General features: G+C 38.4%; 1 protein-coding gene across 1 annotated transcript; it reads right to left on the reverse strand.

Moving 5' to 3' along the window:
- Positions 1-1,315: 1,315 nt before the first annotated feature.
- On the reverse strand, positions 1,316-3,921 carry LOC149251845 (uncharacterized). The gene is made up of 3 exons (XM_089454006.1): positions 3,303-3,921; positions 1,820-2,882; positions 1,316-1,547 (listed from the first exon to the last, which is right to left on the reverse strand). Exons 1-3 carry the CDS (start codon positions 3,919-3,921, stop codon positions 1,316-1,318), a joined length of 1,914 nt encoding a protein of 637 aa, XP_089310132.1.
- Positions 3,922-20,739: the final 16,818 nt, after the last annotated feature.

Here is a 20,739-nt window from a genome sequence, read left to right on the forward strand (position 1 = left end):
TTTGAGCTCCCTGCCTGGTGCATCCCCTTGCTGGGGTGTTCCTCGCCCTCATCCTGAGGTTCTTCAAGGAAGAGGACCGAGACGTGGGCGTTGATACGGGATTTTTCCTGGGAGCTGCTGAAGGAGAAGATGGCAGTACCAAAAGCAGGCAGAGGTGCCGAGTCAGAATCTGGGCTTCTGGAGTCCATGAATTGGCTTGATTGGAGGGGGTTGGCTTCAGCAATTCGATGGCAAAGGCATCGACAGCAGTGGGATTGGGGATTTTCAGTTGAAGGACGAGAAGACCCACCTCGGCCAGAGCCTCGACGGCTGAGCAGGCGCTGTCGAGGCCTGACCATCTTTGCAAAAGTACCAGGGGGATAGAACAAAGCAGAATAGGAGGAATTGGAGGAATTGAAGCGCCACCCAACCAACCTTTCAAACTTGATACAACGTTCAACTGACAGAGGGATGGCGAGAGCTGTTGCTCCGTAAACCATAGACCAGGCAGGAGCCTGAACACCAAACACCAGATTCTGAGCGTGAACCAGCACATTACAATCCACCCCATCACCTTTCTTAAACTCTTCATCGCCTCCTCGAACCCTGCACGCCATAACTGCTCGCTGCAGTCGCACCTGAACCCCGGACAGAGCATTGAATTGCCGTCCATGAGAACCCACACTTATATTCCTTGGCGGCGTTTCGCATTGAATGCCTGTCTTAGGCTTGAGGCAGCACATGGCTTCCATGTGGCTCCTCACTTCTATCCGTAGTGTCACCCGCATCCGGGGGAGCAGCATCGCTTTGAACCAGCCTAGCGTAATCTTGAACCTGGACATTATTAGGTATTATAGTCGTGTTTCCTGTGAGGAGAGTATTCTCATTTTCTACTCCTATGTTGGCTAGGAGGTCTGCAACCTTGTTGCCTTCCCTTTTTGTGTGATTGAAGGAAATGGCCCTGTTGCTGCGGAGAGCTTGTTCGATGGCCTCTAGTCTGGCTTCGAGCCTCCAGCTGGCGGCGATTGTTTTTGCTTGAGAGCCATTCTGAAGGCGCTTGGCCATGTTTATGAGAATCTGAGAGTCTCCTTCCACGATCAGGGGTTGAAGGTTGAGATTCCAAGCGAGAAGGAGCCCTTGCCAGAGTCCCTCAAGCTCAGCTGAGTTGTTGGTGTCCCAACCCATGTTTCCGAAGTATATCTGCAGGGGAGTGCCTTCATGATTCCTCAGAATTCCTCCAAAACCAGCCATTCCGGGGTTGCCTTTGGAGGCACCATCGAAATTGAGCTTATAAGAATGCTTAGGGGGAGCGGTCCAAGTGCCTTTGATTATGATGCTACTTTTGGAGGGGCCGATCTTGTGTAGTTCCTGAGGTAGATGCAGTTGCCAGTTGCTTAGAATGCCTTTCTCGTTGTCTAGAGAGGGAAGATCCTCCTGGGTCCAGGATTGGAGCAGCAACGTTTCGTTGAGGTTCCCACAGAGCCTGTTCCATATGTCTTCGATCGATGAGCACTGGTTTTTGAATATGCGTTTGTTCCTTTCCTTCCATATGCTCCATAAGATGAGCCCTGGGATCATGTTCCACAAACAGTTGAGAAGCTCGCTTTTATAAGGATTCTGCGGCCAGTGTCTTAAGGAATTGGTTATGTCGTTCTCTGTTCTGCATCTTTTTTGACATCTAAAGCTCGCCTTTTCCCATAGCTGATTGGCTAGGGGGCAGGTGTCCAGGAGGTGTTGGAGTGTTTCCTCATTTTGATTGCAGTTAAGACAAATGGATGGACCATGGAAGTTACTTCTCCTTAGTTTGTCCCAGGTGAGGATTCTTTTGTGGCTTACCAACCATAGGAAGTAAGAGACTTTGGGCCAGGATCCAAGACCCCATATTTTGCTCCAGATTGGATCAGAAGGGGTAGTGATGTTGCATACGATCTTGTAGGCCTCTGAAGTGGTAAAGGCACCCTTTGGTCGGTATCCCCATCGTAGGATGTCATTGCCTTCATCTTGTCTGATGCTTCTTTTTCGTAGCTCCTTCTCCAACTCCTCAATATCCCGTAGGTTTGTGATGTTGATTAGTTGATTACCCTGTTTCCATTTCCTAAATCCGTGCTCCGTTTCCTGCACCCAAAAGTGTCGGATCTTTTCTTGCTGCTGCTCCAGCCTGACGAGTTCCGGGGGTGGATGGAGAACGTGGGTGAGCTTTGGCATCTGGCTCCATGCATCTGTCCAGAATCTCGCAGTTTTGCCATCCCTGACTTCCCAAAAACTGTGCTGCTGAATTAACTGGAAGTGCTGTTTGGCCGCATTCCATATTAGCGAACCTTTTTCAGTGGGGGTGAACCTGATGAGCTCCTCCTGAGGTCTGTTGTTGGCATATTTAGCTGTCCAGATTTTTACCCAAGGTTTTTCTGGGTTAGTGATCCAATGCCACCATATTTTAGCGCTCATAATGGAGTTGTTGTGCTCCGGGTCTCTCAGCCCAATACCCCCTTTGTCTTTGGGTAAGCAGACTGTGGGCCATTTGACTAGAGCCCATTTACGGTTAGTTGCCGAGCTGCCCCATAGGAAGCTACGCTGAAGATTCCTGATTCTTTTTAATACCCATTTGGGCGCTGCAAGGATTGAGAAAAGATAAAGGGGCATTGCCTGAAGGACAGACTTAATGAGCACTACCCGACTGGCCAGATTTAGAGATCTGTGCGTCCAAAGGTTAAGACGGGATTCAAGCTTCTCAATGAGGGTTCGCCAGGAGGAGTGCTTTATGGCTGAGGCAGTGAGGGGGGCTCCGAGGTATTTGGAGGGGAGGGAGGCTGTGGGAAAACCAAGGATTCGAGCAACCGCAGTCTTAACAGGAGGAGGCGTGTGAAAGAAAAAAATCTGCGATTTGGAACAATTGACATTGGTGCCTGAAGCTTCAGAGAAATCATTGAGCAGGGATTTGAAGCAGGAGGCTTCCTGGACAGAGGGATAGCCAAATAGCATGGTGTCATCAACAAACTGCTGATGAGAGGTAGCAGGGGTGTTGTGAACTGAGAGGCCTTTGAGTTGGTGAGAATGGAGGGCATGTTTAATGTGGCGGCCAAGTCCTTCTGCCATTAGAACAAAGAGGAAGGGGGATAGGGGGTCCCCTTGCCTGATTCCTCTAGATGGTTTGAAGGGGCGGGAGGGGATCCCATTCACAAGGATGGAGAATTGAGTGGAGGTAATTAGACTCATGATCCAGCGAATCCACATAGAGCAGAAACCAAAAGCCTTTAGCATTTGCTGAATGTAAGTCTAGCTGAGTTTATCAAAAGCCTTAGAGAGATCCAGCTTAAGAAGCATACCTGCCTGTTTTGATTGTTTGAGGGAGTGTATTATCTCGTGCGTGAGGAGAATGTCGTCCATGATCTGTCTCCCTTCCACGTACCCCGACTGTTCCGGAGATATGAGCAGAGGCAACAGGGGCTTTAACCGGTTAGCGACAACTTTGGAAATTACTTTGTAAATGACATTACAAAGAGCAATCGGCCTGTATTTGTCGGGAGTGATTGAATCCTCCTCTTTGGGGATGAGGGCAATGAAGGTGGAGTTGAGAGAGGGAAGCAACCAATGGAGAGCTCTCGACTCTTCAACAATTTGCCAGACTTCCTGTTTTATCATCTCCCAGAAAGTGTGAAAGAATGTGGTGGTGAATCCGTCCGGTCCAGGGGCTTTTCCTTCCTTAAGCTGGGACATTGCCTCATCCACCTCCTGAGGCTGAATTGGGTGGAGGAGAAGCTCATTATGTTCCTCTGTAATGATCCTTGGCACATTGTTGGTAATTCTTTCAATTGCCTGTCGCTTGTCTCCCTCAGGCTCTTGAAGGACCTGGTTGAAGTGATTGAGAAATTCCTCCTCAATTTTCTCATGCTTTTCTACTTTTACCCCCCCTTGCTTTTGAATGAACGGTATGCTGTTGTGCATTCTTCTTTGAATAGTGGTTCTGTGGAAGAATTTAGTGTTTCGCTCGCCTTCCTTCAACCATCTGATTCTGGATTTTTGCTTCCAATAAACTTCTTCCTGCTTCCGCCTTTCCTCAAGTTGTTTGTGGATGCGTCGTTCCTATTCCAAAGTCACTTCAGTGTGTCCCTCTGTGGTTACCTTTTGTTGGAGGTCCTTCAGTTCCTGGATTAGATCTTGTTGCGCTTTAAAGATGTCTCCAAAGGTCTCCCTGTTCCATCGCTTTAGGTGATTTTTTAGAAACCTGAGCTTCTATTGGAACTTATACATCTTAGACCCTTCTGGTGGGATAAAGGAAGTCCATGTAGTTTTGACAAAGTCTTTAAACGCAGGGTGCGAGAGCCAAAACTCTTCGAAGTGGAAGGGTCTCCTGGTCAGGTCACCTGGTCTTTGCCATTGAAGGGCAATCGGCCAATGGTCCGAACCGGTGTGCGGAAGAATTGCAGCTGAAATGTCTCCTCCAAGGTGAACCGCGTTATCTGATATAAGGAAGCGATCCAGTTTGGATGCAATTTGATGCTTTCCTACTCTGCGATTGCTCCATGTAAAAGTGCCATTACAAAAAGGCATGTCTATGAGGGAGGTGTTTTGAATGAAGTCCTTGAAATGGGCATTTTCTTGTTCCAATCTATTCCTCCCCCCGATCTTCTCCTCTAGCTTGGTAATCATGTTAAAATCCCCTCCGATAATCCAGAGTGGGTGCCTCCTGTTGCTGTTCAAAGCTTCTATGGTGTCCAGAAGCGCAATTTTGCTTCCTGTATCCTGTGGGAAATATACATTTGATAGGATTCCATGAATGTTCGTGCCTAAAATGTGGAAGGCTACCTGGATGAGATGATGAGAAGCGTGGAAATCTGAGAGATTTAACGCTTGAGTGTTCCAGGCAATAGCAAGCCCTCCTGAAGCTCCAGAGGTGTCTATCGCTACCGAACGACATCCTGGCCAGGCTTTGGAGAGTATGCTACCTAAAGTAGAGCCATTACATTTGGTTTCCTGGAGAAAGCATAGTTGCGGCTTTTCCATTTTAATCATGTTTTTTAACATTCTGAGTTTCCCTGGGCTATTGAGCCCTCTTAGGTTCCATGATACAAGCTTCATGGTTCAACTATTAGCAGAGGGTTTATAGTACTTTGTCAATTTAGCATACCTGCCTGAGTCTACCAGGATTTTCCCAATCTCGATCGTTCTCTGTAGATCCGTTCTTCTTCCTCTCTTTTTGGTATCTTTTTGGGGGAGGTTTCCATCCCAATGGCTTCCTGGCTGTATACCTAGTTGCTGCTGCTGATAAGCTCTTGAAATGACCACTTCCAGCTTGCTGAGTTAGATTTCGGGTATACTGTCATATGCTTTCTTTTTGCATGCAAGTTCTAGTTCCAGAATGTCTAGGCCGTTCAGATCTATACTTTCTCGTTCTTCTTCCATCTGTTGCACTTGACTGCTTCCTTCCATATTAATCTCTAAGCTTGAAGGGGGGTCTAGCTTTCCATCGACTTCCATATCCTTGTATTTCTCTGCCGATTCTTTCAGTCCTCCTGAGGGGTTATCTGTGATGATTATGGGGGTTTGGCGTTTGGAGGGGGAGGCTGAGGGGGGGGGGAGGAGGAAGAGGGAGGGGTAGGGTTAGACTCAGAGATCGGGGGATGTTCATCAGAGGATTGAGCGAGGATTTCGAAACTGTTCTTAGTAGCTGGGCCATGGGTGTTGTTTTGCTGGGGCTTATTCCCATTTGAGGGTTTCTTGTGCGCTCGCCTTCGGCTAGGGGCTTTGGTGAAGCCGTCCTGGGTTGGGGGTTCAGAGGGGTCAGGAGTAATGGCTTTGGTATTCAGGGGACAGTCTCGGAATAGATGCCCAAGAGCATGGCATTTCCTGCAACGAAAGGGTACATGCTCATAGTCCAGAGGTTGAATCCACTCCTCGTCACGGTGAGAGAGACTTACCGATTCTGGCAGGGTTTCGTTCAGGCGCATGAAGATGCAGATGCAAACATAGGAAGTGTATCTGCGCATTTTGGTTTCTTCTGCAGCCCTGATGTACTCCCCCAGTCCATTTCCTATATCTTTGAGAATGTCCTCGTCCCAATATTCATCTGGAAGTCCATACATTCTGATCCAGACTGGCGCCCAGGTGAGATCTTCCTTATCCGGATTGAATCTTGGTATCCACTCCCTCAAATACAGGCCCGCTGAGTTGAAGAAATAGGGCCCTGTTCCCAGAATTCTGTGTTTGTCCTCAAGACAGTAAAAAATTGCTGTGAAAAAGCCTTTCGGCCCTAGCTGCAGAGTAACATCTCCTTTGGGCTTCCATTTCGCTGCAATCCATCCGTATAAGGCTCTTTCTGTCGGCCAGAACCCTATAAACTTCCCAATAAGGGCATGATCCCTCATGAATTCGATTCGCTTGTCAATCTTGTGTCCAGGTAGCTCTATTCGTGGCCGTTCTTTAGCTATTGGTTTGCATGTTGTCGAGGAGACCTTCGGGATTTCCTCTGGGTTTTCCTCTCTGTCTTGAGTGACGCTGGCTTTGTCCTTCCGTCCTCCTGTCTTCTTGTTTTCATGCTGATGCCTGTTCTCTTTGTTCAATATCTCCCTGTCGACCGATCCAAAGAGGGACCGTGCTGCGATGGGGAGGGCTCTGACGCCCTCCCCTGAGGAGATTCCATTGAGCTGCTCTAGTACCCTGCTACTCTGCCACTCAACAGTTGATTTGGTCCAGTCTGTGAATAGATCCAGTGCTGTACCGCCTGCGCTGTCGGCACTTTCCTCAGAACTCTAATCGCTGCAGAGCTCCGTCGATTATCGCCTTCAACACATTTATTAATTATTATTATTAATACATAGATCTATTTATTAGTATCTAATATATAAAACCTAAATGTATTTATTATTTAATAATTTTAAGTTTTTATTATCTATTTAAACATTAAATTTAACTATTTTATACGTAGTAATTTTATATAAGTCGTAAGTGTATATATTTTTATAATTATATTATTTATATTTATTAATGTTTATGTCCTATCTCTATTTCTGTTCAACATTTATAGATTATATTACCATTTTTTCTTTTCTCTAATTATTACCTTTATTTATTTACTATGCATATTTGTAATTTTTTTTAGTTATATATGTCTTTATGATGCGTTAGTATATAGATATCAATCTCATTGATTACTTTTCAAATAAATGTTATTATTACGAGTCTAGATTTATATTAATTCAACATCTACCAAGTGTCCAAAAGATCAAATCTCTTTCACTTTAAAAGAGATTTGCAGCTCATGAGTTTTGATAGCTTAGCCCGTATTTTTATTTTAATATTTTTTTATTATTTTGATTTTATTTTGACCAAATAAAAATGTTTTCACATTATTAATTTTATTTTATTTTAATTTTAATTTTTACGTATTTTAATTTTAACATTTTTTTATTATTTTGATTTTATTTTGATCAAGTAAAAATGTTTCACATTATTAATTTTATTTTATTTTAATTTTAATTCTTACGTATTTTTATTTTAACATTTTTTTATTATTTTGATTTTATTTTGACCAAGTAAAAATGTTTTCACATCATTAATTTTATTTTATTTTAATTTTGATTTTTAAGTATTTTAATTTTAATATTTTTTTATTATTTTGATTTTATTTGACCAAGTAAAAATGTTTTTCACATTATTAATTTTATTTTATTTTAATTCTAATTTTTATGTAATTTGACCAAGTCAAAATATTCAGAGAATAGTATATCAAAACAAGACAAGAAATTACAATATCTCTTCCATACTAAGTTGAAAAACTAAAAATTAATTTAATTAATACTATCATAATGTTATATTTCTTTCTAATTAAATAAATTTAATGAAAATAAATCTACTTAAATTTAGTCAATAAATCTAATTAACTTTGAAATTTAAGTTACCAAATTCTTATAAACTCAAAAAAAAAAAAAAAATAATCAAAAAATAAAAAATAAAAAATAAATAAATAAATATACAATGTCAATATCAAACTTACAAAGGGACAACCATATTATTGTAGCCAGTACCTGTAACATATGAATTCAACCTGCAACGCTCGTAAATGATGTTCCACAAGAATTTATAGACTATTCTTGGTGTTGGTTCCATGGTTGACCTGTAACTAGTTGGTACATACCACAAGAATCCATAGAATGGTATGATCAAAAGCTTGACCTCAAACTAACCAAGACATATTACGGAAGTGTCCTCGCTACTTGACAGGGTCACCAAGGTACCACTAATGGATTTTAAGTTGATTGCAGTTTGCACTGTCATGCATTTCCTTGAGTGATTGTACCCTTTGTCCCATGCAGGTGTATGCTTCTGTCCTACTCCAACACTAAGAGAGCCATAACGCAGTGATGTGTGATACCACCTTCAACTTGCCATCGTTTGTTTTGACATAATCACAGAGCATCAGAGCTTTATATATTTACTTGTATAGATGCCCACTCTGAGACTGACATCAAGGTAAAGAGCGCACTGTGGAGACCACCCATGTCAAGACTGATGTGATTGAGCAAACATTTTGATCATCATGGTACTGGAATTTTGCAGGTGCAATATCTGGCACAATTTGTGACCCACCACAGTTTGAGCAAAAGCCAGCCATTCAGCTAGTGACCACCGAGTTGCCCAGGAACATAGTTTCAACTTTCATTACATGGCAGGCAACATCGCCATCACAGGATTCTACCAGTGATAATCGTACTTGGAAGAAAAATTCCCATCATGTTTGTCTTCGGCATACCAGGGCTGTCACTTCAGTAGAGTGCCCATTAGCTTTTTCTTTCACCTCAATCTTTTGTTTTGTTTGTGCAAGATTCAGTGATTCGTTTTATATTATTTTTTGCAAGATTCAAGAATTATTTTCCAAGGGAATATCAAAGATCAGTTTACATTTACATGGTATAGATTGTCTATTAGCTTTTTCTTCCACCTCAGTTTGTTTGGTTGGTGCAAGATTTAGTTTTATATTATTTTTGCAAGATTTAAGAATTATTTTTCAAGAGAATATTAAAGATTAGTTTATATTTTTATGAATGGGTTAATGGCTAAAAGTATGTGTTTTTTTCTTAAGAAGTTACCCGTTCGAAACTAGAAGGGTAGAGTATATATACCTTTATAGACTTAGTATTATCTAATACCTTAAAACTAGATGATAATAATAATGATTGGATAATAATAATAATGGTTGGCAGTGACCTTAAATTAGATAAGAATAATAATTGTATAAGATATTAATATTTGGTGAGAGTATATTATTTAAATATAATTTGTGTGGATTTAATTAGGGTGTTTTTAATGTTAAAAACTATTTTCTTTTAAAAATTATAATTTCAAATACATAGAGGTAAGAGTATAAATCTTTGAGAAGCATTATTCTTAATAAGATTTTTTTAAAGAGTTATTAAACATTTGTTTACATTTACATTGATTGTGTTTAAAAAGCTAATGTTTAAATTTAACTTTGAATTTGAAATATTAATATTTGATGAGAGTATTGTTTTTCATTACTTGAGCATAATTGGAGTAGGTATAATGTTAAAAGTATGCATTTTCTTTTAAAAAGTCACAGTTTCAAATCTAGAGCAGTCAGAATATTTCTGAAATTTTATAAACTAATATGTTGTAACTTGACAATAACCTTAAAATTAGATTGATATTATTATTTAATATATAAATAAATTTGATTATTATTTGGAAGACAAAAATCCATTATGTCTATCTTGACATATGAGTACCTTCACCTCAACAAAGTACCCATTAGTTTTTTTTTTCATCTCAATCGATTGCTCATGCTCTCTTTTTTGCAACAAGATCCAACAATAGGTTTTATATTATATTTGTAAGATTCTTGAATTATTTTTCAGATAAGTTCAAGAGAAATATAGTTATTTAAAAAGCCTTACTACAAGATTCAACAATCTGTTTATATTATTTTTGTTTGATTCATGAATTATTTTTCTAAGACTCTTGAAGTATAGTTCTTTAAAGGACCATTAAAAATTTAAAAGATTTGTTTACGTTGATTATATTGAACCTGTCCAAAAAAAATATATGATTAAATTCATGGTTATTATTTTATTATTTGAATTTGATAATACAATTTTTTATGAAATTATTATTTTTTAACCATGTATTTTTGGAACATTAAATCTATCTCTTATTGTTATTATCTAAATTTAATTATTATTGTTAAATGTAACAATACAATTTTTAATGCAATTATTATTTTTCATTATTTAAACACATATTTTTCAATGTAGACATTATGATTGTAGGGTTGTCACCTTAATAGAGTGCTCATGAGCTTTTGTTTTTGCAAGATTTAGCAATTACTTTTATAAAATTCATGAATTATTTTTCAAATAAGTTTAAGAGAAATATGGTTCTTGATAAGATTTTTTAAAATACTGATTAAAACTTTAAAAGATCTTGCATTTATATTGATTGTGTTTAAAAAATCAATATTTAAGTTTTATTGGCGTTATTATTTGAATTTGAAGATATAATTTATAATGAGAGTATTATTTTTCATTATTTAAATATAATTAGTTTTATATTATTTTTATAAAATTTAAGAATTATTTTTCATTTAAATTTAAGAGAAGCATGGTTCTTCATAAGCTTTTTTTTGAAAGAATGAATAAAAATATAAAAAATCTTGCACTTAAATTAAACATTAAATTTTTTTGGTTATTATTTGAATTTGACACTACAATTTATAATGAGATTATCATTTTTAATGGAATTAATTTTATATTATTTTTATAAGATATAAAATTACTTTTCAAATAAGTACAAAAGAAACATAGTTCTTCATAAGATTTTTTTAAGGAATGATTAAGAATTTAAAAGGTGTTCTATTTATATTAATTATATTTAAAATATAAATATCTAAATTTTAGATATGGTTATTATTTGAATTTGACATTGCAATTTATGATAAGATTATTTATTATTGGTATTATTTGAATTTGACACTACAATTTATAGTAAGATTATTACTATAATAGCACTGATAATTTGCTTATTTTTCAATATATAAACCAATTATAATTCTAAAAATATTATAACACCAATTTTCAAACAGAAAAATAAGTTGAAGTCAAACTATTAGAAGATTTTTCTAATATCTTAGTCTGGCATCCATTTTGTTTGTCCACTGCCATTTCTAAAGATTGAGAAGTGACCAGACAGGCCATCATTCTGCGTGAAGAACGACTATCCCATGACCACATCTCAGTTGTACCGTTAATATTAAACACAGATGAATGCCAATAGTAGCTACAGTTGGGAAGCTTTTATCACCGGCAGATTGGTGTAAATTCAATTGATGATTGGATAATTCTGCATTACGCATATGGGTGAAAGAGGTGTATGTGATGATTGGGCATATCTTCCAGAACCAATAGAGTTCCTCAAGTTTTCCTTTTAGCTTTGTTATGGACTCAACAATGGACAGCAGCGCGGACCCAGCGTTAATGGATACCATAGTGAAATTTAGATGCAGAACACAGTCATCTAACATGAAAGCGGCTATTTTATTTCGGATTTCAAATATTTAAAATGTTAATTTTGATAAATAAGAGTAAAGTTAATTGAGTGATTGGAGACTTTCATAGTTAATCATTTTTCAGATATTTCTAGAATTGTATTAGGTAATTTGGTTGGTCCGTCCAATTGTTCTGATGGGGACTTATCCATCATCTCATCAGGGACTAAAGAGAGCCTTGTAAGTAAACAGTTATCCAGGGCTGGTTTACTTAAAAGGTTCTCTTTAGTTCATGATGATAGATAGAGTCACTATCCGGAATCTTAGACAGATCAACCAGATTACACAGTACAATTCTAGAAATATCTGACCACAAAATAAATTGTTTAACTGATCAAATTTTTAAAATATTCGAAAATCTGCAATAGAATTAAGTTTACCAATATCATTTATGTTTAAAAAGCTTAATAAACTCTGGCCTTATTATGAAGTATGGTGTAAATCAAAGAATTCAAAATTCAAATTTTACCTGAACCAAACCAATCAAAAAACAGTTAACCAATATCAATTAAAAATAAAGACTGTTTCTAATGGTTTAGTCCAGTGGCAATTTGATAGTTCTATGATGTAGTTTAAATAGGATTTTACCCAGTTATTTGCGGGAATTGAACCAGCTAATCTGTTCTTCCATTTTGGTTCGGTAATTGGGAAGGAATTAGCTTTTCGCTCCTGCAAGTTTCCATTTTTTCCACGAACATATTAAAAACGTTGCGTAAGTGCTTTGAAATTTCTCCTCTGAAATCTGTGCGTTGTGTAAGTGCTTTGAAGTTTCTCCTACGAAATCTGTGTCTTTCCCTTTGCATTCAAGCGGATTACTACTATTTAGTTCGTTCGAAAATAACGTCGTCAGCTGCGAAGGAGTGTACACTGACTCGAAATCAAATACTAAGTCGTGCTTAAACCTTTTCAATAAAGAATCGAAATTAAAACCTATGACATCATATTAATCAATGGCAGACAAATAAAATATATTGAAATGGTCTTCTAAACTTGAAGAATTAGGTGACACATTACGAGTTTATGGATCGGATGTAACTCTCATCTCTCATATTAAATATTGAGATGGTCTTCTCAAGTGAAAAATAGGCACCATTTAGAATAGGATATAACTCATATATTTTCAAAACCTTTGTAGATAAAACTTCAAAACCTTGGTAGATAGAAGTTTATAGATGGATGGGAGATAATTTTTATGGAGAGAAGTTAAAGGATTTAGTTGTGGTTTGGTGAACAATTTGTTTTCTTAAGTATGTAGGTTTAAGGCTCTAGTGTGAGAGCCCTTGGTTAAATATTCCCTGAGTGTAAATAATTGTGATTATTTAAAAAGGCTAAGAGAAATGGACGTGCATTCCAATAACTTGAGGAAGGAGATTGCTTGAGGAAATGGTTGATTTTCCATGGGTTGGATGGGATGTTTAATGGGTTGATTGTGAAATAAATCAACTGAAAAAGAAAAAGGCAGAGTTGTGTGTCCTTTAGCTCTAACAACCAGCAACAAAGGACACACATTAAAGAACAAGAATTGGTTGTGTTGTCCAAGGTAGATTGATTGTGTGGAGCCTTGAAGAGGATAGACGGTGGGTGGGAAAACATGAAAACAAGTCGAAGAGGAAGGCACATCATTCATTTGTGTCTATGCAATGGGGAAGAGAACATTCAAGGCACACACACAATATAATAGAATAGAGGGAGCATTAAAAGAAATTTCCTCCAAGGGTTGGGGGGTGAATTTGTAGAGTAGCGATCAAAATCATAGTGATCGAGCTCTTGAGAAGGTGAATTAGCTGAGGAACCCTCAAAGTGGCTTGTTGGGTGAAAACATTATAGAGAGCAATGGCTTGCCTAAAAACTAAAGAACCCACTGGAATCTTGTGGATTGATGAACCTACTATATTGGGAAGAGAAACTCAAGTATTTGTGAGGGCTAATAAACCACCAAAAGTTTCCTTGGGGCTAAAGCTCTAGTGCATGACTCACCACCTAGAGGGTTGATCTCTTACCTAGTTGTAACTTGTCCACTGGTGAACCTTCCCTTGATGTGGACTCTCTTCTCTTGAAAGTGAATTGAGATTCTACGTAGGTATCTTGACATGCTAATCGTGTTTGAAAAGTATAGAAATATAGATTGGAAGCTTATGTAGCTAGTGGATGAAGACAGAGTGACCATGTGACATCCTATTTTAGCGATTAATATTGTTTAAGTTTCCTCTCAAAAGAATTCCACCTCAACCATTGGAATTTGGCTTGAGGGTTACAACTACAAGTGAATGTGGTTGTAGCTTGTCTAAGGTTGGGTGAAGAGTTAAAGTCCCAATCTTAGTTGCTAGATCTCTGAAAAGATAAGCATACTCTTATGTCTTTGTGCATGTGATTATCATGTATCTATTTATTGTGTTAAAATAATGTCAAGATAATGTTGCAAAGTGTTGTTTTCATGTTTGAATGAGGAATGTCAATATCTTGTGTAAAGATTTTAAAGAATGGTTTATTGTGTGTGAATATTTCTAAGTTGGAAATTAACCCAAGTTGCCTAAGCATGAAGAGATGGGAATTCTTTGTTAATGATTAACTAATTACATAGGAATGTTTGATTATTTGACCACTGCATTAATGAATTTCTCATTTTAATAGCTAGGAATGTGATTTATGGTATAAAAGTGCTCCTTGAATATTTTCTTAGGAATGGTTTATTCCTGTATCCATTATGAGCCTGTAAATTTATCTAAATGGTTTGTATACTAAATCAATCTCTATTAGTTAAATGAATACCTGCATTTAAAATATCTTGGCTAGCGGGTCAATAATTACCCATAAGCTCAGGAGAGATAGCCTTGAATCTATATACAAATATATAGAAATGTATGAACACTTAGTTCAGTGATGCATTCACAGTCTAAGTCCATGACAAAGTAGTACAAGCTCACGAGGGATAATATGTATATATTTTTTTTGTAGGTGACAGACCAAATCAAGTCAAGTACCTTCATAAAGCTCATGAGGGCCTGCATATATCCTTGTGTATCTATATACCACGCATCGGAGGGTATGTGTAGTTGTTCTGCTTAAAACTCATATATAACTCCTGGAAATCCATTGTGATTGGCCCAAGAGTGCGGAGCCATTCAGCGCCGAGGACAATGTCGCAACCCCCCATGTGTATGGCAAACATGTGAGTTTTCAACTGATAATCCCCCATTTGAAGTTTGACATTTTCACAGCGGCCTTCACATTTCATTGTGCCTCCATCCACAATTTGAATTTGGAAGTTAGAAACTACTCGTACAAAACAATGCACTGCTTCTGCGACTTTTTGATGGATGAAATTATGTGTACTTCCACTATCAGTCAAGACTACTACTGGGCGATGTTTAATAAAACCTCTGATTTTGAGAGTTTGAGGGGAAGAAATCCCTGCCAAAGCATGCAACGAAATAACTGGTTCATCAGAGACATTGTCCTTTTGGTTGTCTTCTTCTAGCGGCTCATGTTCCTCCAGTGGTGGATCTTCCTTTGTTGAGCTGTAGTCAGTGACATCAATTTGAAAAAATTTGGGCTCCTTGCATTTATGACCTGGGGAATATTTTTCATCACAGTAGTAACATAGGCCTTGCTTTCTTCTTTCGGCCATTTCCAAAGGTGACACCTTTTGGACCTTAAGTGTTTGAGTCGTGTTGTGAGTCTGTGGGGGGCGACCTTTAGCGGAGAAATTTGGGCGACTATATTGGGCTGCTAATGCACGTTCCACATTACGAGCGACCTTGCAAGCCTCCGTCCATGTGGGAGGGTGGTGCAGTAGTACTTGGGCTTTGATAGCTTCTTTAAGACCGCTGATAAAAAATTCCATGTAGAACACATCTGAGAGACCCCAAGTGCGGAAGGCTAAGGCTTCAAAAGCTGTAATATATTCATCTACTGTACCAGTCTGTCGGAGCTTAGTAAGACGACCCAAAAAAGATGATTCCTGATCAAAGCGGTCTTGAAGAGCTTTGGTGAATTTGGTCCAAGTCTTAAAAGGTCCAGTGCAACGTTGATGCCATTCCCACCATTGCCACCTTTCATTGTCCAAGTACATGCTCCCCAACATAAGTTGAGTCTCATCATCGAAGATGCGATTCAGTTTGAAATACTGCTCCATTTGTGCTATCTATGCCGACGGGTGAGAGCCGTCAAATTTATGCATATCCAACTTGGGAGGTCACTGACTGGGTGGTGGGTGGGTGTGCCAGACATGAGGAGAGTGGCTAGACTCACCCTCATTGTGTTCAGTGCCATTATACTCCTCCTTGTGGGCTTGCTCCTTGCCCTTCGGGACTATTTTCTCGACCATGTTACATAGTCCGGTAAGCTGAAGGTGGAGGTTGTGCATTGATTCTTCATATTTGTCCATCCTTTCATTGGCCATCGCTTGAGCTCTAGTTTCTACCATACACCAACCGGGTTTTTTGAAAATTGGGACTGCCTAAAAAATTTTCACTAAGAAGTGAATGGTACCACCGTGATCAGCTCGTCGTCCTGATTCTGATGGGCTAGATCACCAATAAGCACCCGAAAAGATCTCAGACTTTTTTTTTTTTTTTTTTTTTTTTTTTTTTTTTTTTTCTGAAAACTCCTAACTGAGTTTTACTCCTTCCTTATCAATACTAGAGTGGCCAAATCCTCAAAATGTCAATGCGGCTAAAAGTCCTGCAAAAATTATACCCCGGTATACGAACCCTTCACAACGACTCTGATCTGGTGGATCTGAGAGATCTAAATGGCGATCTGATGGCGGAACAGACTGCTTCTGTGGATCTGATGGATCTAATAGATCGGAATGGCTGATCTGCGAACTTGAGACTACGGGACTGATGTCTTTTGCTGCTGCACCCCTTTGCACAAGCGGATCTGGAAGAGATGATGTGTGATCCCCCGATAGAAAAGGGAACTATGGTCTTGAGGAGTGTCAGGTGCTACAGATCGCAATATACATAAGGGTCTGGTAGTAGTACTCGGCCCAATGTTTCAGGGCTCTAAATAAGGAGGATCAACCGTACCCTTAGCTGTACAACCCGACTACCCTATCGTACGGGCAAGTAATCTCCCCGAGTGCTGTTCTCGGTGTACTGTAGCCGCAAGACGGCCGACGGTTTATCTATGGCGAGGTTTCAAGGGAGCCTAGGGGGCTTCCGATATACCCAAAGGGTACGTGGAAGACAATCCGTGCGCGGTTCTGTCCAATTCGCTACTACTCGAAGGGGTACCCACAGGGGTTACAAGGGAGTCCAACAGACATGACCACCTCTTGTATTTCCTGTGTGCATGCCTCCCCAAATCCGCAGGTTTATGCGCTCAATGATAGATCCCGTGGTTTAAAGACGCCGGAACACATCTCTAGCCAAAAAAAAAATTTGCTAAGAAATGGAGATCCCACCGGCCCTGGAAAGTGCTCTGATACCACTTGTTATGCTCTTAACCTGCAAAATGATACCTAAATACAGAATATGAAAAGAAAAGATACCCAAAACACAGAATAGCAATGATTTTATTATTCAGAGAGTAATGTTCACTTGCCTCTTTGAGGGGGCAACCTCCAATAGAGCAGAGCTCGACTACAAAATAAGACACGATGCTCCTCGCAGGGAGTCTCTATCCTTTATATATGACTCATACATGCAATACCACGGGCCAATACCGTGGGTTTTATTAATACCATCTATCTAATACTACGACCCATTTGCAACTAACTGTGGTTCCATCATTAATTGCGGATTAACCACTTACAATTATTAATATGGGCTTTATTGACTCTTAACTATGACGTGATCCCATTACATAAATAAGGGGGTTAGGGTGGGACCCTAAAAAATAGGTCCAACCACCATTATTCTTAGGGATTTTCCTTGGGCTGAAATTATCAACATAAGAGACTATGCAAATAATCTTTGGAAAAAACAAGTTGACAATGTGAGGCATACAATTGCAATGTGTATAAGGTACTTTCACAGAAGGGAAAGATAAATTGAGCCTCTAAAAGAAAATTAATAATACTATACTAAAAGAGACACACAAGAGCATGGAAATAATTTTTAGTTAACCTGTAAAGTAGTTCACAAGATTACAACAATCATAAAAGGATGTAACAATGAACATTCAAGAAGATGCATACCAAATCCAATGAAATAGTTCATTTTCATTAGTATGTGTAAACATAAACATACACCGAAAATAATGAAAGAGTAGTCTTATAATCATTCAAGACATATGCATGAAATCACGTTGGCTCTAAGAGATTCATATATTAAGTGAAATTCCCAAGATACACGATTACAATGATGCAACACGAGCCCCAATAGTGGAACGTTAAGTCACCACTTGCTCCTTGACAGAGCAATCTTTTCTTGTATGTCGAGTTAGAGAAGCCAAGGTGAAAATTACTTTGCTTGAGCTACGAGGGTGTCTATATAACAAATGAGGTGACTCTACACCTCCCATGTGACTCTTGACCTCCCTCATGGCTCTTGAGCTCCCATGTGTTTTTTGAATTCCTACAAGATCTTTGAGTTTCTACAAGACATTAGAACTTTCTAGTGACTTTTCACATTCCATGTGGGACCGTTGGACTGCCACACATTTTACATTTTCTCATTTTTTAGAAATTAAATAATTAAATTCCACCAATAATGTGGAAAAAATACATGGGACCAAATAACACTCATGTGTTGACACTTTGAATGGCCATAGTTTGTTTATTGTTACATGAGATTTGATGGCAATGTGTTGATGTGTGGTTCCTTTCTTCGCTATCATGTCTTCAACTCTTTGATGATTGATCTATGATGTGCTTCATCTTCACCATCCAAAGGATATTATTGTAGTACTAGAGCCTTTCATGTCATCTCAGTCTCCATCCATTTGTCATGGTCCAAGATTCCTCTATTCTTACATGAAAGTATCTTTATGACTTGTCTCCACAATTTTCCTTCTTGTTTCCTCTCTTGATAAACTAATTGACCATCATCATGCCATGATTGGGTGATTTCACCTACAAATGAATTCACTCATGACAAGAAAAAATCAGTCCCATAATCATCTATTCTATCTGTGTTTGTTCATGTAGCATACTGATTGTGATGGGGCAATGTGAAAAGACTTTGAGAGGAAGAGGCTAGGAATTTCATAGTTGAGCATTGTAGGGACAAATAGAAGACCACACTATCCTCTAGAACTATATAATGTTCAATTAAGGAAGGCTTATCAAGTTCCTGCACAATGGGCAAGTCCACGAGACAATGTTGATGAGCTTGATGATTGAGGATGTGTAGTGTGTAAAATTCAAGGAAGAGGAGGTAGGGATTGTGCACTTGAGCTTCACAAGGACTAAGGGATGACTCCATATCCACTTTTATTTTGTAATTCCTAGTTGAGGCAAGGAAGGATAAGGAAACTATGCAGTGAGGGGTTCTAGTTAGCACGAGTGGCAAGACTAGGCGTCATAAATGTGCAATGTGAAGTGATTGAGGAGCATAATCCATGATTTCAAAGTTGAGGGTTGTAGGGGTCTAGAGATGGACTTATTGTCCATTATAACTATTAAATATGTAGTAAGAGGCTCACTTGGAAAAGAGATTGAAAATTTGTTGGTGTAAGCAGCAAAAATTTAGGTCACTGTACCTTAAGGATGCTCACTTTATCATGAAGGGGAGGGAGCCTTTGTATTATGTGGTTTGAATTACAAGGAGAGAGTGAAATCCTCCTTATCAACTAGAATATCTCAATGCATAATAGAAGGAAAAATTGATCAAGGCTTAGTGCATTGAAGTAGTACAAGCATCAAGGGTTCAATGACTAAGCTTCAAAGATGCTCAATGGGAAATAAATAGTTGTCCCTAAAAGAGGTTCAATGCAAAAGTCCAGGAGGTGAAGGTTTCATCGATGAGGCTTGTGAGTGGGTAGTGCTCATCACTTGGTGGAGGTTTAGTGATTTTATAACTTGCGCTTAATAGGAGGACCATGAAAAACTCCAAAATTGCTAAGTGTGGGATCAATGGAAGAAGAGAGAGAAAGACATCCAAACAAGTCCCAAATAGATATCACACACATGTTTACCATCAAATATAAGGTAAGAAAATGTTTAGTAGTGAAAAATAACATATATATATTGAAACGACAATAAAGTGACACTTGCTTATGAGTGTGACAATTAAAATGTAAGTTTGTGACACTTAAAATACAAGTGGGAATACAAGTGTTGATTGTAATAAAAAGGTGTGCTATGGTATAGCAGAGTGTCCAACGCATATTCAAATGATGAATATCATCATTTAGTGCAAAACAATGCATTGGATCCTCCTCTAGAAGGTGCTTCATATTGTTCTTAAGATGTGTGAAAGCAACACATGCAAGAGTGAAAATGGCACTTGTAAACACAAATAAGACAAAAACAACACATGCAATAACTAAAGTAGGAAATAGTGAGACTTATAAAAGATAGAGAAAGAAAAAACAATACATGCAAGATAAAAAGAAAGAAAAAACAACACTTGTGAAAGCAAAAATGATTGTTGAGAAACTCACTCAGTAGATAAAGCATTTGTTGCCATGAGTGAGATAATTCTCCCTATACCCCAAAAATGTACAAACCTAAAAAGTGAAAGATAGGGATGAGCTATGGGCTAGATTCTTTATATAGGGATAAAATATATTCCATGAGGTTTATAATTCATGAGTATGCTTAAAGTGTGTCTAGAAAATAGGAGCTAAGAGAGAATTAACTGAGTTGAGAAACACTCTCACAGTAAACGAAAGATGCATAATCACTTTCTACAAAATATACCCTCACACTATCACTATCCATGAGGACAGTGCAGTATATGTCTATAGGAATTGCACAAGCACTGCTCACAAGAACTGCGTAAGCATCATCTCTAAGTATTGTCTACAAAGATTGTGAAATCTCTATCACTATAGACTGCACAATCACTGTCATTAGCCATTTCACATTCGTTGTGATTAGGATTTGTGCAGTGCTTGACTTGCAAGGATACACATTGGTAGTTGGGCTTGATCAAAAGAGGTTTCCTATAAAGGCATCACAATATAAGAATGTAAAATTAGGCCGCTTTGACACTTAGAAATTCTTTAAGGAAGACTTGAACACTTGAGCAAGATGACTAAACATGACTAACATGACATTAATGGCTTGAATCGAAGGATGGTATGATCATAAG

The sequence above is a fragment of the Pinus tabuliformis genome, chromosome 7, assembly GCF_031772625.1.
Source record: "Pinus tabuliformis cultivar Carrire ecotype Pingquan chromosome 7, CPIR1, whole genome shotgun sequence".
NCBI lineage: Eukaryota > Viridiplantae > Streptophyta > Pinopsida > Pinales > Pinaceae > Pinus > Pinus tabuliformis.

Bases quoted from the DNA above. Each gene is read 5' to 3' on its own strand.
- LOC149251845 (XM_089454006.1), bottom strand. From the start codon at position 3,921: ATGCACAACAGCATACCGTTCATTCAAAAGCAAGGGGGGGTAAAAGTA. The intron at 2,883-3,302 runs GTATGCTTCTTA...CTGAAGCTTCAG, and splicing joins CAAACAATCAAAACAGGCAG to GCACCAATGTCAATTGTTCC. The intron at 1,548-1,819 runs GTTGGTAAGCCA...ACATGATCCCAG, and splicing joins AAAGTCTCTTACTTCCTATG to GGCTCATCTTATGGAGCATA.